Source organism: Dipteris shenzhenensis, chromosome 7 (assembly GCF_047967505.1).
Source record: "Dipteris shenzhenensis isolate YYH24624 ecotype China chromosome 7, Dip_SZ_1.0, whole genome shotgun sequence".
In the NCBI taxonomy this organism is placed as follows: Eukaryota; Viridiplantae; Streptophyta; class Polypodiopsida; order Gleicheniales; family Dipteridaceae; genus Dipteris; species Dipteris shenzhenensis.
The window spans coordinates 10,743,358-10,768,309 of NC_141602.1; the positions used below are offsets into that span (position 1 = coordinate 10,743,358).

General features: G+C 44.7%; 1 protein-coding gene across 2 annotated transcripts in view; it reads left to right on the forward strand.

Moving 5' to 3' along the window:
* Positions 1 to 24,952, forward strand: part of TRE1 (trehalase 1) — an 86,563-nt gene that overhangs the window by 36,934 nt on the left and 24,677 nt on the right. For both annotated transcript variants that reach the window (XM_087376986.1, XM_087376985.1), the window contains exons 9-11: positions 16,333 to 16,420; positions 22,265 to 22,364; positions 22,532 to 22,745. In XM_087376986.1, coding sequence (XP_087233112.1) covers positions 16,333 to 16,420; positions 22,265 to 22,364; positions 22,532 to 22,745 — 402 coding nt within the window. The remainder of the gene's footprint in view (positions 1 to 16,332; positions 16,421 to 22,264; positions 22,365 to 22,531; positions 22,746 to 24,952) is intronic.

Below are 24,952 nucleotides of genomic sequence, written 5' to 3' on the forward strand. Positions count from 1 at the left end.
TTACTTTTTGGGAGCAGATTGGTGATCACATTACATCAGCCCTGCAGGGCGTGTGGGACTCTGGTGAGATGCCGGACTCACTCACAGATCGTCTCATTCATCTCATCCCAAAGGGGGGTAATAGGAATCTTGTGTCTCAATGGAGACCCATCACTCTTTTGGGCACTTTTTACAAGATTCTGGCGAAAGCCATCAGTCTGTGGCTACAGGTTTTTCTTCCAGATTTGATTCATGACACGCAGACAGGGTTTGTGCATGGCAGAAGTATTTTTGATAATATTTTCTCATTTTGGGAGGCCTCAGAATGGGCCATGCAGAGCCGCCAGAGATTGGCCATTCTACTCTTGGACTTTGAGAAAGCTTACGACAGAGTAGACTGGGATTTCTTAGAGGGTACTCTATCTCGCTTTGGTTTTTCAGATGCATGGATTAGAGGAGTATCCTCTCTCTACAGATCAGCCCATAGCCAGTTGCTCATTGGGGGGGTAAGAGGGGACAGGTTTCAGATTTCCCGATCCGCCGTCTGCCAGGAATGTCCTCTTGCCCCGTTTCTTTTTCTGTTTGTGGCGGAAGCTATGAGTATCTACATTAGATCTCAAGCTGATATTTATGGGCTGAGGCTTCCTATCCGTCGGGAAGAAGAGCTCCTAGATAGTGAGTTGGCAGATGACACGGCTGTTTTTTTGGATGCCTCCCCTAGGATACTCACTTCCTTCCGGACAACCTTGGATTTGTTTTGCACGGCTGCAGGTGGACACATTAATTAGCATAAATCCAGTGGTTTTTGGATTTGCGAGGATGACACCCCGGATTGGGGTAATGATATTGGCTACAGAGGGGCTTCTCTGTCAGATATTTGGGCTGCCAGGTTGGGGTGGGCATCTCTCCCTCACAACAGTTTACTCCGGTGTTGGAAAGCATCAGAAGAAAGCTCCTTTTCTGGAGCTCAGCCAAACTTGACCTGGCCTCCAGGGTGGTGGTGGTTAACCAGGTTCTTCTAGCCACAACATGGTTTGTATGCTCACCACAACCCACCTCAGGTCTCCCTCTTTCCCTCTTATGGTTGCTATCCTGAAAGCATGGGCCAGCTTCAGGAGTACTCTTCGCAGGATTCCCCCATCCACCCGTGAAGAGATTGAAAGGCAGCCTATCATGTGGAATGACAAGATTTTGGATGAGCTTGGCAGACCACTTGGAGCTTCTCCTTACATGCAGTGGCCAAGATGGGAGAGGGGCCCTGCATCTACAGTGGGAGCATGGAAAGCCTTCAGGAAGCTTCCTGCAGACCAACAGGCCCAGATGGTTCTTAATCTCAGAGGGAGTGGAGGGAGAGTCCAACAGATTGATGCAGCCTTGCCCTTGGATTGGGTGGACACAAATGACATGCCTATTACTTGCTCCACCTGGATGGGGACATTTTCCAGATTGGGAGTTCCTTTACAGGTGATTGCTTTTCTTGACCCACATGAGGATGCCTTAGTATTTGATGTTTCTTCGGGGGGCAGGCTGTCCAGATCCACAGACGATATCTTGTTGGAGGTACCGTTTCAGCCAGTCAGGATAGTGGGCTTCATAGAGCATGGCTCTCTTTCACAGTGGTACTCGGATCCTGACCTGCTTCTCCTCGCCCTTGGCTTATGGAGGTTGTGGCTCTATGGAGGTGTCCCAATTAAGTTTTTGCAGTGGGACCCTTAGGAATGGGAATGGATAGATGAAGGGCATTGAGAGAAGGGCATCCCCTTCTTTCGTTACACGGTCAGTAATGCTAGGAAATTCTAGCTCAGCTCTAGGGGTTGGAAGCCTACCAGAGCTCCTCATTGGGATAACTTTCAGATTTCTGCTGACTTGCAAAGAATTTTTTGGCAGAGGCTCTGGAAATCCCATCAGAATAGAAAAATCACTCTCTTCTTTTGGCTTTTTATTCATGGTGGGATAGCAGTGAACCATTGGAGATCCAAGTTCGGAGCTGACCCTTCTTGCCCTCGCTGCCTTTCTGCTTTGGAGACAATACAGCACTGCCTATGGGATTGCAGATAGGCGAGAATCATATGGAAGGGGATTGCAAGACTTTTCAGCACTTTTGTTCGCCTACCTTTCTATATGACCTGGGGATCAGTGGCTTGGCTTACTCTTTCAGGGCCCCAGGTATTTTTTGAGAGACTTGACTCCTCTTGGGCTCTTCACATCCGACGACACCTTGTGGAGTCATGCTTTCTAGAGGATGTTCCGGCCACTCTTTTCAGGGCTGCTCACTCCTCGTTCGACTCTCCATGGGAGATCCTAGCTAGCATTGCAGCATGGCACATTTGCAGAGCCAGGTGCACTCAGGCTTTGGAGGGTTCTCAGGTTCACCCTTCTCAAATCTTGGCCAGTACTTGGACAGATACGATACACACTCTGATGTCCATTTAGGCGACCATGCGAGGATCATCTCGAGTAGCCTCCTCTAGGAGAGTTACTTTTCTCAGAGATTGGAGAGACTCTCCCTTCTTTGCTGAGACTTCTACAAGGTTGAGATGGCATTTTCGGCCTCAGCCTTGGTTTCTTTCTACCTCATTCCTCTAAGGTGTTTTTATTACATGCTTAGCATGGTGTATTTCCGCACAGAGCTTGCTCTAGTGGGTTTCTTTCTTACTTAATAGAAGTCTCTTTTTTGAAAAAAAAAAAAAAAAGTTTGTAGTACATTTTATTGACGATATTTTAGTGTTCAGTAAAAGCATTACTGAGCATCGTGAACACTTAAGAATAGTGTTCAGTACTTTAAGGAAAGCGAGTCTTTATGTAAATAAAAAGAAAACTATAATGTGTATGGTTAGGCTTGAATATTTGGGATTCATAATCACTCCAGAGGGGGTAGAAATGGATCCAAAGAAAGTGGCTGCGATACTGACCTGGCCAATCCCTCAGAGTCTGACCTCTTTGCGATCATTCTTGGGATTTGTCCAATTTTATCGAAGGCATATCAAAGGATATTCCAAAATAGTATCGCCATTGACTGATCTGACCTCAGATAAAGTACCTTTTATATATGGACAGAATCAACAAGAAAGTTTTAACACCATAAAACAAGCTGTGGTCAGAGGACCGGTGTTAAAAATAGTTGATCCCCAGAAACCGTTGTTCCTGGAAACCGATGCAAGTGGCATTGCGGTAGGAGCAGTTCTCCTTCAAGAGGGAAGGCCAGTAGCCTTTGAAAGCAAGAAGCTTTCTCCCGCTCAAAGGAATTGGCCAACTCATGAATTGGAGTTGTATGCTGTTATCCATGCTTTGAAAACATGGAGGCATTATTTGTATGGTTCAGAGTTTTATGTGGATGTGGATCATGATACTCTGAAACATTTTTGCAAACAGCCTGACTTGAGGGGCCGCCAAGCTAGGTGGGCAGAGCTCATGCAGGAGTTTAATTTGACAATTCGGTACCGAAGAGGGAAGGATAATAAGGTTAATGATGCGTTGTCTCGCATTATGCACAATATGAGTTTTACGGTATTAGAGAGTGCTCTAATGACCGAGATTAGAGAAACTCAAAAGGTGGACGAGTTTGTCCAGAGCTTATGGCCTAAAGCTCATGTGTTTAGACGCGGGGAAGAGAAGGATGACCTGGCATCTAGAAAAGGCCAAACATATGTAAGATATACCATAAGGGATGGTATGCTGAAAAGAAATGGCAAGGTTGTAGTACCTAGTCAGAATGATCTCAGGCAGAGAGTCATTTGACAGTGCCATGATAGCCCGTGTGCGGGACATCCAGGAGTCGAGAAGACATATGATCTCGTGAAGCGAGATTTCTTTTGGCCAAAGATGAAAAAGCATATTCATGAATATGTGACACGGTGTTTTTCGTGTCAGGTAAGCAAGGCCGAGCACCCGGACTTTTACAGCCCTTGGAGATACCACTAAGTAAGTGGGAGAGCATTTCCATGGACTTTATTGTAGGGCTGCCTACAACACAAGGAGGATATGATTCTATCCTTGTGGTGGTTGATCGTCTAACCAAGATGGCTCACTTCATTCCGACTAGAGAGTCTGTTAGTGCCCCGCAAGTGGCAGATTTGTTTATTAGACATATATTTCGTCTGCATGGATTGCCTAGATCCATAGTGTCGGACAGAGATGTCAGATTTACCGGTCATTTTTGGACAGCGGTATTTGAGACACTAAGGACTGAGTTGGGAATGAGTAGTGGGGATCATCCTGAACGGATGGTCAGACGAAGAGAGTCAACCAGACTTTAGAGGATATGCTGAGGCATATGTGTCATTGAGGCAACATACATGGGACAAGTGGTTGCCATTGTTAGAGTTTATCTACAATGATAGAAAACATTCCTCTACGGAGTTTAGTCCGTTTGAATTGAATTATGGTTATAGACCAGCAAATCCAACTACAGTTGGAATACCTCAGAGAGTGCCTAGTGCTGCGAACTTTGTGGTTCAGATGCGGGAGATGCTAGCACTTGCGAGAGCTAATATCCGCCAGGCTATGGATAGGAGCCAAGGCGTATGCGGATGAAAACGGGTCTATAAGAGAATTTAAGGAAGGAGAAAAAGTTTTTCTCAGAGTTCCTTCGCACTCGAAGTCGTTAACTTCAGGAGAGTGTGCTAACTTATCACCTCGATATTGTGGGCCGTGGTTAATTCTAAAGAGAATAGGCAAGGTGGCCTATAAATTAGAATTACCACAGGGGTGTAAGGTGCACCCAGTGTTTCATGTTTCACGCTTAAAGAAATTTTTACATACAGGTGACTCACTAATCGAAGGTGTGGTTTGTTTCAGGAGATAGAGGATAATGCAAGGCGCAAACCAACAAGAATCCTGGACCGAGGAACAATGTAAACACGAAATCGGAAGATACCCACGGTGTTGGTTGCATGGCATGGTCTGTCTCTATCAAAAGATACCTGGGAATCCGTATACCAGTTGCGGAGAGTGTTCCCGGACTTTATCATCGAGGACGTTGATGTCTCAAGAGGGAAGGATTGTTACGCTCTAGCCGAGGTAGCATGACCTTGGAAGAATCAGTCGACATTTCCCTTAAAGGATCTATGTTTGTAATATATCTGTTTGCGCTTCATGTAAATGATCGAGAGGGAATTAATGTCAAGGTCCTAGGTGAGGGTTGAGAGCACCGGACTAGGTGGATCTAAGGCTAAGGGCCTAATGCAAGAAATGTGCCTAGGGGCAATTGGAATTAAAGTATCCCAAGAGAGAGGTGAAAAGATGCATTAGGAAAGGCCCTATGATGATGGCATGTGGCATCTAGATCCATTTAGGGAGATGGGGCTTGTTGGAGTTAGTGAGAGAAAGGAGAATGAGCTTTTACGTGACTTTGCTGATTTCGACTTCTCTGTCAACTCTCACGCTCTAACAGGAATTGGCTGGGAGGATACTCGTGGTGCTACTCCCGTGATATGCACTAGTAAATAAAGAAAGTTTGTAATATTTGGTATCAGAGCTTCAGGCTGGACGAACGGGATTTGGGGCATTGGAACGCCTGTAGTGGACAGTGTCGTGATCATTCGTAAGGGAGTGCTGATGATTGGGACAGCGTGATGCAGTCGAGCTAAGAGAGCGTTGACAGCTTGCAGATGGTTCGTGGAGATACGTGATGTGACGTAGTAGACGAGCGGAGAATTGTGTATGTACACCACAGGCTGCTATTTGATATTAGTGTAATCTGAAGCGTTCGTGTGGACTTCCGTTGATGGAGGCAAGAGAAGGAACTGAGAGTAGGATTAGCCTGTGAATTGACGACGATATGTGATCGACCAATTACGAGGTGGTTGGATGGGCGACTTTGTGGATCTCAGCATCAAGGCAGCTCACTCCTACGCGAACCAGCGGAAGAATAGATTTCCAAAGGGCGGCTACTCCATCCGACTGGAACCTCCTGATCGCTCTAAGACTTGCTGTCTCATTTGGGTAAGATTTACAGGGATGTGTTGAAAGGAGATTGCGTAGGAAGAGAGCGCAGAACATCTGCGTAGCAATGGATGACGCGCGGGTAGTGGCTCGTGAACGGGGAGGCCTGCAACGCGATAAGTGATTTCTGGGATTCCTTAACATTGAATTTATGACCAGGCAGCACTTTATCCATTTTCCCCTTTGTTTTCGTCATTTTCTGTTTTGCTAGAGACAGAATCGGTTTTCGTGGGTTGCCAGGCTGCATGAAGGAGAAGATGCCATAGATGTGTTAGTAGTTGTAATAGAATTGGGAATTTTTTCAGCTTCTCCAAAGAAATAAATAAATTTTGTGGACAGTCTTTGAGACTATGCTTGTGTATATGCCTTTGTGATAAAGTCAGTTGATGCAGGAATTTCCCTAGTACAGGGAAAGTGGTTTGGGGTATATTGTGATATATGCTTGTGTCAAATGCCTAGTTAGTGTGAATCTGGGATTGCAGGTATTCCCTAGAATAGGAAAATGTGTCAGAGTGTCAGTATACTGAATTTTGTCAGTTTGTAAGTGTTGTGTTTCAGCGGTGTTTTTATTTTTATTTTTTTCTTCTTTTTAAAGAAAACACCCATCGACCTGAATGGAAGCAGAAGAAGGAGCTTCCTAGAGGGACCCTGGTGAGTCAGGAGTCCGGCCGACCCAGCAGGTGTCGCGCCCAGTAGCTCACACCTTATCTGACAGGATTGCATTACTTGAGGATGCCTTGCAGCAGTTATTAGCGCAACAGTTACAGGCCAATGCAGGGCAGTCTGAACTTAGAAGAGTGATACACAGTATGTCTGCCAGGCCTTCTCGAGATGAGAAAGGAAAGGCTCCAATGGAACCAGTCTAGTGTCCATACGGTCGAGCCTAGAAAGGCTAAAGTACCTAATATTGCCAATTATAGGCCGGAAAAGTATTCTGGTCGGATGAATGACCGTAGTTCTGATGTCATTGAGACCTGGTTACACAAATGGGACGAGGCGTTTGCCATTTGTGAAATCAGAAATGATATCAAGAAGATCCGCGAGGCCACCCACATGTTTAGTGAGGCAGCAGATCGGTGGTGGATTAAACAACAAAAAGATGGTATTGCATCCACTACCTGGGAGGGGTTTAAAAGAGAATTCAGAAAACACTTCTTACCTCCTGATGAAGCATCCCAAGCTTGAGATCAGTACAGAAACCTTCGTCAGAGAAATTTGTCAGTGGCAGAATACACAGATAAGTTTTGAGAGAGCGTAATGAAGGTTGATGAACCCCTACCTCAATCAATCCAAGTGAAAGATTTCATATTTGGATTGAATGATCGGAAAAAAATGGAAGTTCGGGCTAAGTATGCGAACACGTTGGATGATGCAATAGCCATAGCCTTGAACTATGAAGATGCCAAGGGCAGCAGGCCAAGTGGGTTTGCACGGTCGGAACCCAGTATGGGTACCAGAAGAAATCTGGGTTTAAGAAGAAGTGGATTAGTAAAGGGAGCGCCGAGTGGTCAAGCCAAGCAGGCGAAACCAGCTGAAACTCCTAAATCAAGTACACCATTGGAGTGAAGAGGAAAGTAACACCAATGGCAGCCCGGGCTTGGTCAAAGTCTCCCTTAAACCCAGAGCAAAGAGAAAAAGCGAGGAGAGAAGGCTTGTGTTTTAATTGCCTTCAGCCTCATCAGTGGAAGGATTGTCCACGAAATAAGGATCGTCGGATGGCTGAGATGGTAGTCTCAGAATGCGATGTGGAGATGGAGGGAAGTCTCAGAGCGGAACAGATGCAGATTCAGCTAGCGGGATCTTCTAAGAGGTTAGTACCTTGTTTGTTATGTGTGTCTGTTGCTAAGCTAGTAACGAGTACACCTGATAACATCCTATCTAAGTCCGCAGCAACAGGATATACAGCCTTTAATGATACGGAGTTAATTAAGATGAAAGGGCAAGTGGCCAATCATGATGCCCTTGTGTTGTTTGACTCGGCCTCAACGCATAATGTGATTTAACTCCAAGCTCGTGAAGAGGCTGAAGTTAAAGACTAGCCCATCTGACTATGCGTATACAGTCAGGATGGCGATGGAAGTTCAACTTAAGTATGAGACCAAAGGGTTACCCAGTTGGAGCTTTGTATTCAGGACTATGCTGAGAAGCTTGATTTTGAAATGACTAAGCTTGTTCATGTAGATATAGCCGTGGGTATGGCATGGCATTCTAGGAAGAATCCAGCCATTGATTGGAAAAAGCACGTATATCAATTCAAGATGAATGATGTGCTTTATGTCTTACGAGGTGAAAAAGATGTACCTCAGGGACCGTTGGTTTCCGTGATGGAAATCCGAAAAGCTTAAGAAGAGTTTTTATTCCTTTGTACGGCATCAGTAGAGCCGGTTGATGATTCTTCGGCTAGCACTGATGTTGTTCAAAGTGGTGAGATGGCCAAGCTGGTTAATCTTATAGCAGAGGAGTTCTCTAAATGTTTTAGGAATGAGTTACCTTATGGGTTATCTCCAGAGCGGAATGTCAGCATAAGATTGAACTGATACCGGGGTAGAACCTGTAAATAGACCTCCCTATAGAATGAGTTTTACTGAAGAAGCGGAGGTGCGTAGATAACTGGAAGAATACCTCAAGTTGGGACAGATTCAACCAAGTTTCTCAGCTTTTGCTTCGCCAATGATATTAAAGAAGAAAAAGGATGATACGTTTCGCCTCTGTATAGATTACAGAGCATTGAATAATATCACTGTTAAGCAGAGGTATCCAATGGCTCGGATTGATGATTTGCTAGATGCATTATATGGAGCCGTGATTTTTAGCAAGATAGATCTTAAGTGTGGCTACCATCAGATCCGGATTAGAGCCGAGGATGTGCACAAAACCGCTTTCAGAAGCAGGTTTGGTCATTATGAGTTTTGACGATATTTTGGTGTTCAGTAAAAGCATTACTGAGCATCATGAACACTTAAGAATGGTGTTCAGTACTTTAAGGAAAGCCAGTATTTATGTAAATAGAAAGAAAACTATACTGTGTATGGTCAGGCTTAAATATTTAGGATTCATAATTAGACCAGAGGGGGTAGAAATGGATCCAAAGAAAGTGGCTGCGATACTGACCTGGCCAATCCCTCAGAGTCTGACCGCTAGTCTGACCGCTTTGCGATCATTCTTGGGATTTGTCCAATTTTATCGAAGGTATATCAAAGGATATTCCGAAATAGTATCGCCATTGACTGATCTAACCTCAGATAAAGTACCTTTTATATGGGGACAGAATCAACAAGAAAGTTTTAACACCATAAAACAAGCTGTGGTCAGAGGATCGGTATTAAAAATAGTTGATCCCCAGAAACCCTTGTTCTTGGAAACTGATGCAAGTGGCATCACGGTAGGAGCAGTTCTCCATCAAGAGGGAAGGCCAGTAGCCTTTGAAAGCAAGAAGCTTTCTCCCTCTCAAAGGAATTGGCCAACTCATGAATTGGAGTTGTATGTTGTTATCCATGCTTTGAAAACATAGAGGCATTATTTGTATGGTTCAGAGTTTTATGTGGATGTGGATCATGATACTCTGAAACATTTTTGCAAACAGCTTAACTTGAGGGGCCGCCAAGCTAGGTGGGCAGAGCTCATGCAGGAGTTTAATTTGACAATTCGGTACCGAAGAGGGAAGGATAATAAGGTTGCTGATGCGTTGTCTCGCATTATGCACAATATGAGTTTTACGGTATTAGAGAGTGCTCTAATGACCGAGATTAGAGAAACTCAACTACGGAGTTTAGTCCGTTTGAATTGAATTATGGTTATAGACCACCAAATCCAACTATAGTTGGAATACCTTAGAGAGTGCCTAGTGCCGCGAACTTTGTGGTTCAGATGCGGGAGATGCTAGCACTTGCGAGAGCTAATATCCGCCAGGCTATGGATAGAGCCAAGGCGTATGCGGATGAAAATGGGTCTATAAGAGAATTTAAGGAAGGAGAAAAAGTTTTTCTCAGAGTTCCTTCGCACTTGAAGTCGTTAACTTCAGGAGAGTGTGCTAAGTTATCACCTCGATATTGTGGGCTATGGTTAATTCTAAAGAGAATAGGCAAGGTGGCCTATAAATTAGAATTACCACAGGGGTGTAAGGTGCACCCACTGTTTCATGTTTCGCGCTTAAAGAAATTTCTACATACAGGTGACTCACTAATCGAAGGTGTGGTTTTGTTTCAGGAGATAGAGGACAATGCAAGGCGCAAACCAACAAGAATCCTGGACCGAGGAACAATGCAAATACGAAATCGGAAGATACCCACGGTGTTGATTGCATGGCATGGTCTGCCTCTATCAGAAGCTACCTGGGAATCCGTATACCAGTTGCGGAGAGTGTTCCGAGACTTTATCATCGAGGACGCTGATGTCTGAAGAGGGAAGGATTGTTACACTCTGGCCGAGGTAGCATGACCTCGGAAGAATCAGTCGACATTTCCCTTAAAGGATCTATGTTTGTAATATATCTATTTGCGCTTCATGTAGATGATCGAGAGGGAATTAATGTCAAGGTCCTAGGTGAGGGTTGATAGCACCAGACTAGGTGGATCTAAGGCTAAGGGCCTAATGCAAGAAATGTGCCTAGGGGCAATTGTAATTAAAGTATCCCAAGAGAGGGGTGAAAAGATGCATTAGGAAAGGCCCTATGATGAATGACATGTGGCATCTAGATCCATCTAGGAAGATGGGGCTTGTTGGAGTTAGTGAGAGAAAGGAGAATGAGCTTTTACGTGATTTTGCTGATTTCAACTTCTCTGTCAGCTCTCACGCTCTAACAGGAATTGGCTGGGAGGATACTCGTGGTGCTACTCCCGTGATATGCACTAGTAAATAGAGAAAGTCTGTAATATTTAGTGGCCTCATGACGTTGATAATGCCTCCAAACATGAGGCTGTCTATTCTCATTAATTGGCATCAAATCTGAAACATTTGAGGGAGAGCCATCCTCAACATGTGGCAAGCAATCTGAACTATGAGAAGTAGAAGGAGAAGCATCAAGAGACTCCATCTCATCATCCTCAAACTGGATGATGTATAAAGGGATGTCATCGTATGGTGGCAAGTCTGCACTAGCGGGCTGCATGCACTCATTCTCAGCAAAGAGAACATCTCTGTTGATTATTACTATCCTGGTAGCGGGATTATAAAGCCTAAATCCCCTGCTTTCAGTGCTATACCCCACGAAAATGCATTTGACACTCTTGTCATCAAGCTTTGTCCGATGTGCATCTGGAACCAAAGCATATGCCACTAAGCCAAAAACTCTGAAATGACTAGCCTTTGACTTAAAGCCATACAAAGCCTCAAATGGAGTCACATTAATCAAAGCTTTTGTAGGGCATCTATTCTAAATGTAAGTGGCTGTCACAACTGCTTCTCCCCAAAAAGCCTTTGAGACTCTCTTGAATTTTAGCATGCATCTCATCATCTCCATGAGAGTACGATTCTTCCTCTCAGAGAGTGGATTATGCTATGGTGCGTTAGGGCATGTCAAGTGATGTTTAATCCCATGCTACTTGAAAAATCCTTGGAATGCATGTGACATGTACTCTCCCCCTCTATCTGAGTTGAGTGTTCCAATTCTAGAATTGGTTTGGTTCTCAGCCATAGCTTCGAACTCTTGAAACCAATAGAATACCTCAGATTTTTCCTTCATGAGAAATAGCCATGTGAACCTGGAGAAGTCATCTATAAAGGTCACAAAGTAACTTGCTCCTCTATGCGTGGGAATAGTCATGGGGCCACATACATCACTGTGCACGACCTGCAACACTCTAGTTGCCTTGACCCATTTCTTGCCTTGTTTATTGAATGGCAAGTGATGCAATTTGCCAAGTGCACACCCCTCACACACTTCATTTTCTGGTTGCTGCAATTTTGGCATTCCCTGAGTCATATTATTGTTGTACAAGTAGGACTATGCCATGTGATGGACATGTCCAAACCTGGCATGCCATAAATCAGCCTGGGAAGTGTTTGCTACAGCCAATACTTTTTTATCATAACGTTGAGCATCAAGCTTGTATAAGCCTCTGTCATATGTGCCTGGTGCTACAACCTCATACCCTTTCTTTGGATCCTTGATCCTGCATTGGTTATCCTGAAATTCGACCAACATATGTTGATCATGGGCAATGTTTGAAACTGAAATCAGATTTTGCCTCAAATCTGGAACACATACCAAACATCTCGGATATACTTAACTTTCCCATTATCAAGCTCAATAGGAATGTGTCCAACTCCGATGATGTCTTGAGAAGCATCGTTGGCACATGTAACATGTCTCCCATGAACAAGTGTGATTCTCTCTAACCACTCCTGGCCAGGAGTAGTGGAATGTCAATCTACAGGTTTAGTTTGTCTAGATTACCACTAGTGGAGAATGGCAGTGATGCCAATCTCATGCTGGCAACTACATAATGACACTGAGATCATCAAACTCACATGCGCATTCTTCTATGTAGTGATCACTGTCTCCGCTGTGTAGAGATCATATGGAATTGTGTCAATCTCTGTGGAGAATGCCACCAGTGGAGAATGGCAGTGGTGCCAATCTCATACTATGACCTGAAAACATGCACAAGGAGTCCTAAACTCACATGTGCATTGGCACTTTTGCCATTATCCTACTACAGTCAATAAAATTAGTGGAATGTCAATCTATAGGTTCAGTTTGTCTAGATTACCACTAGCGGAGAATGGCAGTGATGCCAATCTCATGATGGCAACTACATAATGACACTGAGATCATCAAACTCACATGTGGAATGGAATAGGACACCACTCTCCTATGATCACTAGAATACCCCTCCTAGAATAGTAGGGTAAACATTTGTACAAGTGGAGAATGGCAGTGGTGGCAATCCCTTATTAGGCCCTAAGAAATGGCATCGAGAAGCCTAAACTCATCAAGGCCCCCTCTGGCATCCATCTTCTCATTAAATGCAGCAAACACAAAATCTCTATCACCTTGGGCAAGATGAGCTTCACCATGTGCATCTGAAGCACGAGTTTCAATGGGGGCAACAAAATTACTGCTAAAGTTGTCCCTTTGCCTTCTCTTTTCATTGGCAATCCTTTTCTGATTTTTGCTTGAACTGCTTGCATTCCCCTCCTTGGGCTGAGTTGTATGGCTATGTTTTGGCTCAAACTTTTTTTGAAATGTGCCCTTTCCACCCATGGCAAGCGCTTGCTCACCTTGACGAGAGGCTTGGACAAAATTTGAGCATCTGTCCTCTTCCTGCAACAAAAGCCCAACTAACTCATCGAACGAGAGTGGGGCTACCTTGAGAACAATGGTCAATGAAGTGACGAATGTGCCATATGAGGGCGCTAAGCTATTGAGAGTAATAGAGACGAGCTTCTTGTCTTCTATTTCCTCATCAGTACTTGCGAGCTGATCACGTAGATCAGTGATCCTGGCAATATGATCGGTGATGGCCTTGCCTTCCTGCATGTTGAGATCCTTGAGCTGATTTGTCAAGGCAATGGCCCTTGCCTCATTCTTAACATTATACATGTTTGCCAATCTTCCCCATGCTACATTTGCATCCTTGCACGACTTGATAGTCGTCATAATGTGCCACTTCACATTTCTGGCAATCAAAAACATCGCTTGGGCACTGCGGGAGTCAAACTTCTTCTGCTCCTCCGTCGATGCTATGGGAATAGCAAGAGGGGCTGTAGCAGACGACTGTTTGCCTATAGTCTGACCCAAAGAAGCTGTGTTGAATGTAGATGAGCCTGCTAGCCTCACCTCATCCCCACTAACAATATCCCACAAGCCCTTACCAACCAAGATATTCTTAAGCATGAATGACCACAAGGCATAGTTTGGTCCATCCAGCGTGTCACCCTCGGACAAATTGCCAAAACTATCTGAAAGAGTCGACATGATGCAAAATGGGATACCCACAAGCTACAAATGTACTTGCAAAAAGAACTGCAAGTCCCAAAAGTGCAACTGGCTGCAAATGTGCCTGCAAATCCCAAACTAATGCTTGCTGCAAATGCAAAGTACAGCTAGTTGCTCTGAAATGCCACTGACTGCACAATGCAATCACTACAAAAATGGCATAAACCAATCACTGCACTCTGCTCTAATCTGAAGTGCAATCCCAAACTGAAAATGCACAACCCAAATCTAAAATAGCACACCCACGAGTGCTCAAATGCATCCAACGAAGCTCAAAGGCATCCACAACTGTAAAGTAACTGCAAATGCACGCAAAAATGCAGAGTATCTGCAAATGCACCTGACAGTGCAAGAGTATGGGCTGCAAAAACAGTCCCGAAGCGAAATACACAGCTCAAAACACTTCTTGAAAGCGCACCTTGGCCGGAACCACTTGCAAAACATTCCACTGACTATGTGGGCAAGCTGGAGATGACAAAGGAGCTGAAGTGAGCCACTTGGAGCTGAATGAAGCTGTCGGGAGTACTTCTGGGCACAATACAAGAGCCTGGAGAAGTATGGAGATGCCTGGAGCTGCTGGAACACACCCGGGAGAGGCTAGAGCTGAAAAGAGTTCAGATCTGAGCAAAAACGCTGAAAAACAGCCGAAAACTACTCGAAATCACCTTCCGACAAGTCGTACGGAGTCCCAGCACTATCGCGCAACTGTACGAACAGATCCGTACGGACGTCCGCACAGTGTATGGACAAAAAAGTCAAAATATTTTTTTTCGGCTGAAATGGTGCGGGACAGGTTTGTTTGTATGCGGGCAGCTCGGAAATTTCAAAAAATGTCGAAATCGGACCTCAAAAGGTCAAAAAACAGCTGCTGGACTTTTTTTTTCCTGCTCTAAAACAAGTTTTTGGCGACGAAACGAGGCACCGGACTGAGCTAGAGAAGGAGTTGAATGCTGGGGCTACCTCAAACGAAAGTTGGAGAGCTGAATGTGAGAACCAGGAACACGCACTAGAGCACCAAGCTTGCGGGTATCTGGAAGCAAGCGCAGGAATGGGCTCTAGAGACGGAAGCGCTTTGATACCAAATGTAGGAACAAAGTGGAGACAGGTTGTGAACACAAGTGAGCAAGAGTGCACACACAAGAAAGCTCCAATAGAAACGTTCAAATAAAACAATACAAGTACTTGGTATATATAGTACCCAAGTACTACTGGTCAACCATAGGTTGACTTTATGCCTACAACACCATATCTTTGTAATCTCTCACAGTTCCTTTTGGAGGCAACCTTGGGTACTATTGCAAGAGATGTGGGTCCAATCAAAATTGATTTTGGACATTTTTTAGGGTGAGTTGAGGGTTTCTTTGTTTGTCAAATACTTGATCAAGTGGAAAGATCCACATCGAGAGTGTTTTCCAATCGAAGATTAATTTTCTGAATTTCATCATGGAGGGTAGCGGTTTCTCTTAATGGGATTAGAAAGTCCCCATGTTGTATCAATGCCTGATTTGTGGGGTGATTAGTAACCTGTACAGTTGTTGTCACAGTTGTAATAGCGTATCGGGGTGTGTTTGGGGTTTTTTAATTATGACTCTATATCAGGATATTAACAGTGGAACCTGACATGGGGTTCATGGTGATGGAAGTGCCAAGAATAAGCAGATGAGGTGGTGTAATAGGTGGGAGGAATCAATTTGAATCTACTAGCTATGAGTAAGTGTATCTAGACTAGGGACCAACAAGCACTGGGGTTTTTTCATGAAATTACTAATTGCAAGCAGAATTAGGGCAGATTAAGGCAAAGAGCCTATGTAAGGCTATAAATTGAAATAGACTAGTCATTCTTTGCTTGCAAGCTTGTTCATGAGTACTCCAGAGCTATTGAGCTGGTTTCTTGTGTGTTTGGTCTATCCAAGTAGCACCTTGGGCTCAGGATGGCTGTTTAAAGATGAGCATGATCCTGTGAGAATATCTTGCATGCTGTTTGTCTCTAGTCTGGCTGGGTAGCTGGCCCAATCCTGTTTGTGTGTTTGATCTTTGGAGGTAAGATATATAAATTCAACAACAAGCATGTAAAATTAGCACTCGTGTGGCTTGCAGGGAGAGGTGATCAGTAAGGTTAACAAGCACTGCAATAATTTCTTTTCCATGTCTAGAGTATTTCTATTTGAAAACCAATACAGCATCAAAACGTGCATTTAATTTTCTGATGTGCAAAAAAATAGTTTTATAACATTGGCAAGCAATGCAGGTACCAAATTGCCCTTGTAATGGTGTTTCATGCCAGACTGTTAGGATAGTACTTTTCTCATACATGTTTTATTTTGAGAGCCGTGTTTTCTGTGTGAGGCACTTCCACCCACCAGACATCTCATACATGTGTTTTGCTTCCCTAGCATTGGATGACTGCTTTTATGGATGCGAGTAGTACCAGAGTAGGTAAATTCTTACTTTTGGTTCCTTGTTTGTGACAGAGAGTGTACATCTGGCATGAAAGCAGCCAAAGTAAATTCACTACTGCATCCAATTTTGTACCTCTTTGGTGTGGACTCCTAGAATCAGGTTGCTACCGAAGCTGTGTGAACTTACGCAGTACTGTGCTTTTGTTATAGTTTCTGCTGTTGTCTTTCTCTGTGTGCTAATATCAATCAGATGAGATCAGTGCCAAGCAGAGTTCAAGTTGGCGTAAGAAGTAAAGGAATTAAGCTGCTACCAGTAAATAGTCAAATGTGTATGAGAGAAAAAACTAACCAAGCCATCCCTGCTCCAACAATGTCTCCCGCCTTGAGGAGTGTGACCCCTGTTGCAGATTGCCAGGCCCATAGGGCCTTGGTCTGGTACTCAGCCCCCTTGACGGGCTGCTCTGCCACCCATAAAGACAGAGAGGTAGCTAAGGGCTCCCCTTTCTGTCATTTTGCCTCTATTTTTCCCTCCTTCCTTTGTTTCATGCTGCCAGCAGGTGCCTTTTGAAGCTGTGGTGGGGCACGACCTCCAAGTTGCAGGCCACCAGGCCCTGTGTCACTTCTCTGCCCTTTCAATGGGCTGTTTGCCACCCATACTAACATAGGGTGCCGGAAGGAGGGGGTGTCCCTGGCTGTCGACAACAGCATCCTTCTGCCTGCCTTCCTTTTCCTCCTTCCTTCCCATTCCCCGCTTCCATTCCCTCCTTCCATCCCGTCATTCCATCGCTCCCTTTCCTTCTGGTCCCTCCTTCCATTCCCTTCATTCATTGCTTCCATTCCCTCCCTCCTTCCATTCCTTCCCCTCTCTCTTTCCATCCACTTCCTCCTTCCTTCCCTCCTTTCCGTCCTTCCTTTTTTTTCCCCCCCGCACCCTTTTCCGCTCCCCATTATCTTCCCTACTCCTTTCATTGCGGTGCTACCCTCCTTACCTTTCCTTTCCCACTCTATCATTTCTTACCTCTACCGTGCTTCCCTCTTCCATCCTTTTTTCTTCTTTGTGTAGCAACTTGTACTCAATGTCAGCGTGGTAGTTAAGGTGTCTCCTCTGGTTCCAGCCAGAGGAGCTCAAATGGTCACTCCCACCTCTTTATCACATCATGCTTTCACTTGAAAACAAAAGGAATGTTGAGAATGCTTGCAGGAGCAATCATTGGCCGTGTATTGGTTCTTACACCCACTAGGCGACAGAGTAATCATGTACTCCTATGACATGCCTAGGAGTTGCAAGGTCAGTGTCTCCATGCCATCCATAGTGAAACCATGGTAGCAAAGTATGGAGAATACCAATTGTAATGTCTAAGCTGGCTCTAGAGTGGCCCCTAGGGCAGCAGCCTCAATTCTTATGGATGATGGGTGACTAGAAGGCCTGACTCGTGACCCATGGACCCCTCCACCGACCGACAGGTCTTCTCTTCCCCCCCTCCTCCTTCCATTCCCTCAGGGGTGCTTGCCTGCCCTCTCTCTTCTCTAGCTTCCCCGAGTGAGCAAGTCCCTCTTCCCCCACCTTCTTGTGTAGCACCCCCAGGCTTTGATTCCGACACCGAGCCCCCCGCTGTCCATGTCACCCCCCCCTCCTCTAGCTCCCTTGCCTCACTCCCTCCTAGCCTCCCCCCCGCTTACCTTCCCGTCCCCCCCCCCCCCCCAGGCTTGCCATCCTCTACCGTTCTCTCCATTCATGCAGCCCCCCTTGGTGTCCGCCCCCTTCCCCCCGATGCCGGAGGGGTGTGGGCCAAGTTGCGTTCCACAGCCTCGCTCTCTTTTGCTTCCTCTTCTTCAACTTTGGCTCACATTCCCATTGTAAGACAACCCTTGTATGAGGATTTTTTTTTTTTCAATGAAAAGAGTTATATTATGTGGGAAAAAGCCCCAAGAGTAAAGGCTCATGGCATTAAGTATATCATGCATAGCATGAAAACCTGAGTGGCATTACCCATTTTGGACTGTTCGGGGGCCATGGAATTACCTAGTTGACTTTCTATCTTTGCTACTTGCCCAATCACAAAAACTCTTGCAACTGTAGAGTTTTGGTCTAAATATAGAGAAAATATTAAAATTGGATGTGGATGTGGATGTGAATGAGCCACATATTGAAAAGTGTTGCCTATAGTTGACTTTCTATCTTTGCTACTCGGCCAATCTCAAAACCCTTGCAGCTGTAAAGGTTTGGAGTGGTCATTAAAAATAGTGAAATGTTGACAACTTATTATATACAAAATTGCAAAGCCTAGTGGTCATAAGATAAATCAAGTCTGCCCACTGATGGCCTATACAAAGTTGCATCCACATATCGCTCATCCACATCTACATTCAATTTCAATCTTGTCTCGAAGGGAGTGGAAATTGGTTTGTTGTCTTGCTTCTGGAATTCCTTTAGCATACTTTGTTGGGCTCATAAAGATGCCATTATCTGGTAACAATGTATTAAGAGTTTCACTAACTGATCAAAATAAACACTACTCTTATTATAATAGCATGGAATGCCCCTTATTAGGGGAGGAAGAATAAAAGACAATCAAGAGAGGAATTACGAAAAATTAAGTGTTGCATCACCAATTAGATTACTCTTTTGGAATCCTCTATGCATGAGGATAAGGGAGGATAGAAGACATGGGATAGCTAGTGGATCCAGCAAGTAAGCCCATATTTCAATGCATATGAAGAAGCAAGCACAGACAAGGCTGCTTGAATGTTTGTTAGGTCCAAATCACTCATCACCATTCTAATTTTTTACTTTTTTTGACAAAGTAATGTCTATAAATTTCAGCTTATGATTTTGAGAGAGACTGAAGGGACGCATGCATATTGGTGGTTTGGGGTGCTCAGAGGCTGTATATGTGGCTATGAGGTGACGCTTGAGGACTCCCATAGGCGGCATGGATCACAGGTTCAATGCCATGTGGCACTCGGACTAATAGTCATATATGAGCCTAGGCTCTACCACCAAGTGTGATAGCCTGCAAGAGACTATGGAACAAATGCCTTGAGAACCCATGTGCAATGTGGCTATGCATGGCAGGCTGCCCTTTTTCCTGCATTGTAGCATAATCCACAATAGTGCTTGTGGAATGTGGCAACCCATGTGTCACAAGTTTATATGTGATGATTGGCAATTGGCAATATAGCTATTACAGGCCATGGCCTTCTACTTTGACTAGCCCGTTTACTGGACTTTGGCATCAGCATGGCCTGTGATAATGGCATTGTAGCATGATTTACAATAGCGCTCGTGGGATGTGGCAACCCATGCACGACACACCTTGTTTGGTGGCTGGCAATTGGCACTATGATTATTACAGAAGGTGGCATCTTGTGGCAATCTCCTTTGACTGGCCCTTTAGTGGACATTGGCGGGGACATGGATTTGTGATAATGGCTCGTGGGGTTTGATGCTCATGATGATAGAGGCTGAACAGTGAAGGTAGCAGCTCTTCTTGGGTGATGCTTGCATTGTGAAGAGATGAGTCATCTATGCAAAGCTTGCCCCAGCTTCGCAGATCGTGCCAAAGCAGAGAAGGAGGAGAGTCAGCCCCGCAAGGCAAGGTCTGAATTCTAGTTCAAAGAAGCAAAAAGAGCAAGTATGCAGTAAAAAATGCAAAGCAAGCAGCTCCAAAGCCAACAATGCTCCAATAGAGTTAATTCAGAAGATGTGCACCCTTGACCATACCATGGAGGAGGGTCCTCTTGTCATCGGCTCCCTTGGCAGCTGAGGCATTTATCTTCCTAGGAGGTGGAATGGAGAGCCCCATTTCCCCTTTGGAACCCCACTCCTACACAGATCTTTCCCTCCCCCACTCCCTCTGATTGCCAAACGAACCCCACTTCCCCTAGGTGCCCATAGCTTTTCAGCACCCTCTAATCTTAGGTAATCTCAACCTGTTTATAGGCAAGGAAGGAGACTTTCAACAAACTTTTGGCGGTTGGGATCCTAGGATTACATGCAGGTATCACAGAATTCTCTGCATTGCTCTTGAAGTTACAGTGATCTTCTTGCCCTGCGAATCAGGCCAGGTGGGAAGTAGTGGGCAGCTCCACCCACATTGTTGCAGTTTTATCTTTGCAGCTACGAGTGAGGATGATTTGACGAAGAGTCAGTTTGACCTTCAGTTGCAGGACCAAGTTATGCATGTGCTTAGTCTTTGGCTAGCCTTACTGGAATAGTGGACCAACTAGATCCATGATCTCATTTCGCCATCTTCTCCATCAACTGGAGGGACTTTTTGCGAATGCTACAGAATCCGATTGGATTTGTCAATTCTCCAATATCAGAGTCCTCCTTAGGGCCCTCTTCATGGCTTATCAATTCAAGTATTGTGAGGACGTATCTGGCCTATCCAATCTTGTTCATCATAGGCTAAAAGGGATCTTGCACGTAGAGCAGATGGTAGCAAGTGAATGCAATCTTACCTGCATAATGCCAAAAAGCAAGAAAATAACGTTAAACTTGCAGAATTCAATAGATATTGTGATGCTATGCGTTTATCTATTACATGTTAAGTTTATCTGTATTGTGTGAATTGCTTTATTTTTAGATATTTTGAGTTAGAGACCATTGATAGAGGCCTTTTTTATGACAATGTTCTAGACTCCGTCAAGGGAAAAGGTCAGAGTTGTGGGAAGGTTGGGGAAGAGATGGGCCATTGATCCCAAAGGGGACAGGGAGGAGTACATTCAATAGAGGCTTTGGCTCTAGGAGGGCCACCCTTTGAGAGAGTTGCATTTAGATCTAAGAGAGTGGTTTTGGCCATCCCAAGAGAAGTCAGAGATCACAGTGCATATGCTCCTCTTCTCTTACGCCACCCGCATTGGCAGGCCACTGACACTTGGAGCTAGTCATTTGCCTCTAGAGCCCATCACGAGAACAGCAATCGTTGGAGTAGCAGGTGCCACATGAGGTCCTTACCAGGTTTTGGTTATCTTTGTGGACCAGCCTCTGGCCAAGGAAGATCTCTTACTTCTTTTGCCTAGTGGCTCACACATACCTCCCCTTGGGTCCATGGATGGAGTATATGAAGATAGATGGTACATGTCACTGTTGCACAGTAGGAGGCCTAGAGATATTCTGTGCACTGCCTATGAAGCTGCCCCATGGCCGAGGGTTCGGCAATGGCAGCTTGGCTGATTCAGTCAGCATACCCTTTCCATGGATCACCCATCTATACATCATGCATCAGGATATCCAAGATTCCGTGCCTCCCTCCAGTCAGCGTTTTGAGTCTTGCCACAAAGGACAGCATTTGGCAGATAGTGGTTGGCAGATAGTGGACAACACCACTGCTTGAGAATATATGGGTGCCACGTTGCACCGTAGTGATGAGGGGACAGTGGTTTTGTCCAGCTGCCATCCTCACCAACATTTGGTTTGACATCACCGACACCTTGTGCATCATATGGGAGCAAGGTACAGAGGGTTCTGGGAAGACGACTGAGAAGCTGGAGCTTTTCTGAAAGGCTTGCCCCCAAGCCCTTTTTATATTTTCACAGATCAAGGAATCCAGTGGTTGTATAGTCCACCACTCAGGTTGTTGGCTCATACTTCCAAGCCATGATGTCAGACCCCGTGAAGCAGGCTGCAAGACAGCTTTTTTTTGCTGTCAGCACCTCATAGATCGGGAAAGGGAGAAAAAGCTTATGCTAGCATGTTATAACAGCTTTGAGAGGTAAATCCAATTTTGGCGAGTATATACATTTAACCCAGAAATGGGAGGTAGAGATATACTCACACATTTGTTCTTGTTTTTGAAATATGACCTTCTATGTGGAATTTTCAATACCCACCTTCCTTAAAAAAGATGATTGGTGTAGCCCCTTACTTAAATACACCTACCAAATGTCTTCTGCAAGATTACACATTCACAGTCATATATATTGAATGCAGATTTGAACTCCTTCCTTTTTTGACTATTGAACTTAGATGTCTCAACAATTTTCCATCTCTTCAATGCAGGTGATCCACTGGTTGACAAGGTTATAGACGCATTTAATCAATCTGGACTGCTCTATTCTGCTGGGATTGCAACAACTTTGAAGGAGACCGGACAGCAATGGTCAATTACCTTAGCTCTAAAAGCTAAAAGGAATTTTTTTGGAACTTCTTTCTTATCTACAGTACAGATGTACCAAATCCTTTTATCAATGATTCAACATGGTTATTATTTAGAATTATTTTAATTCTCTTGTAATTGTAACCTTGACAAAGGTTGCCCTTGTGCAGGGATTTTCCGAATGCCTGGCCTCCATTGCAACACATGATCATAGAAGGATTAGCCTCTTCTGGCTCAGAGAAGGGAAAGAAATTAGCTAGGACAATAGCTCAGAGGTGGATTGAAACAAATTATGTTGTTTTTGAGAAAACTGGCTATATGCAGGAGAAATACAATGCTACAGTTTGTGGAGAGACTGGTGGAGGTGGGGAGTACAATGTACAGGTATTCTGGGCACCTGGCTTTCTCTGCTCTGTTTTGACCTGGCACTTCTGGCCATATGGCTCCCTTTTCTTTACTAGAGTTTCTAGTGTTATATGAAATTTTATTTTGTTGCTATTAGAGGTGCTTAGCAGGTTCTAGTGTTATTGTATAAAGGCTGTTGGGTTGTATTGTAAATCCACCTCCGCTATGGAGTCAAGAGGGAGGTGAGGTGTCGAAAGGGTTTTCAGATGGGGTCTGTTTCAAGTCCATCGGGTCACCGTAACCCGAGATATGTGATTAAATGCAGTGTGCAGGCACGTGTTCCCATAGGGGGGATAGAGAGTGGTTAATCAAGTTTAGGACTAGGTGTGAAGAGGGGGCTGGGGGAAATGTCTGGAGAGTTGGAGATTTTGGATTTCCATACAGTTACGTGTGATGTGTGGCTGAGGAGGAAGAGGATCACGTTGTACAGATTGTAAAAAGGCAGCTTTTGAATGTGGGTCTCTCTCCCTCCTTCACCCTTGATTGTATCCCGTATTCAGATCACACGCAGCACGTAGATAAATTCTCTTGCTCACATTTTTGGTGGAGGCGTTGGGTAGCACTGGTCACGGAGAGACGGAGAGAGAGAGAGAGAGAGAGAGAGAGAGAGAGAGAGAGAGAAGATTATGATTCCAGTGTCGAGGCTGTGGTTACATAGGGAAAGAGACGTGGACGCATAAGGTCACAGAGAGGAGAAGAGGCATGAAGATTGGAGGTAGCCACGTTGGGTACACGCAAGGCCATGCAACAAGGAAAGAATTGGCTCTGGTGAAAAGGGCGGAAACCTGAGCAATCTCTACGTATGAAGAGCGGCGAGTTCCTGTTCTGGACAATGAGTTTTGATGATGTGTTCTTGATGGCGTAGCAAATTTTGGATGTTGGCTTCTTGATGAGTTACTAATGGCGATGGTGGATTCCTGACGTCTTGATGGAGATGTGCTCTTGACAGAAGAGTGGCAACATGACAAGTTGCCAGGTAGTAGGCGGAACAGAAGACGATGAGAGAGATACGCAGGAGAATTTCCCAATTCACAGGTGGTTTAGCGTGAGACGGAGCTGAACACCATGGCTGAGCTAATAGAAACGTGTGATGCTACATGAATTGCATGGAGTGGAAAATCCATGGGACGTGGGAAATAAATTGGAAAATGCAGATTTTCCCTCTTAAGGACGGTTTTGAGGCTTGGTTTTTGGACACTCAGTCATATGCATTGATGGGAGCATTGCTAAATGGTTGTGCAGAACTGGTTACAAAAGTCTTTTGAGGATGTTTAACTTGGGCTATGCGTGGCAAACTGATGCCAATTTGAGTTGGTGAGTAGATCATAGTATGGATACATTTAGTGGATAGTTTGGGGTCTGATTGGTGTTTGTTAGGTTATCCTTTTATGGTTTTCCTTTTAAGGATTTGCCAGTGTATTGTGGAGCCAAGGGGGAGGACCCCAAGATGTATCTATGGGTTTTTCGACATGCATGTGATTCATACAAGTGGCCCGAGGCGGCTGATATCTTAGGTGATTTTCTTGAGGGTAGTGCGCTTATGTGGTAAGGTCCTTGCCTAGGAGAGTCAAAAGTAGCTGGGCTGCCTTGTCAAATGCTTTGGTTGAGCAGTTCAAGGTACAAGAGTCTTCTTCGACTATTTTGTGGCAAATTGGGAGTGTTAAGCAGCACGAGGAACATGAGGAAACGGCACATATGACAGTTGGTAGTGGTGAAGGCTGGTTAGAACAAGAGAATCTGTTGAGCGATGCGAAGAAGAATGTTGAAGATATCATAGATACGGAGGAGGATAGCACAAGATCCTCCACTTACCCAATACCTAGGGATATGCAGGAAATAGAGGACATTTTTGGGAGAAAATATTCGGATGCACGTATTCAGTATGAGGATGTTTATGATGGTGGATTGAATGACTTGTTTGATGGTGAGGATGATGCTTGCTTTGGTGAGTCCATGAGTCAGAGATCCACTGCAGATGAGAGGCTAGAGGAGCCTTGTGGGTACCTGCAGGTAGGGATGCCCTATGAATAACCATGATGCTAGTGTTGACGAGTTCCACTGTAGTTACAAGCCATGAATTGTATCAGTTAGCAGTAAATTTTGGTATGCATTTGGATATGCCTTTATATGATGAGGATATGTTGATAAATGCGCAAGCTGGAGTTCATGAGGTGCAGGATGTTGAT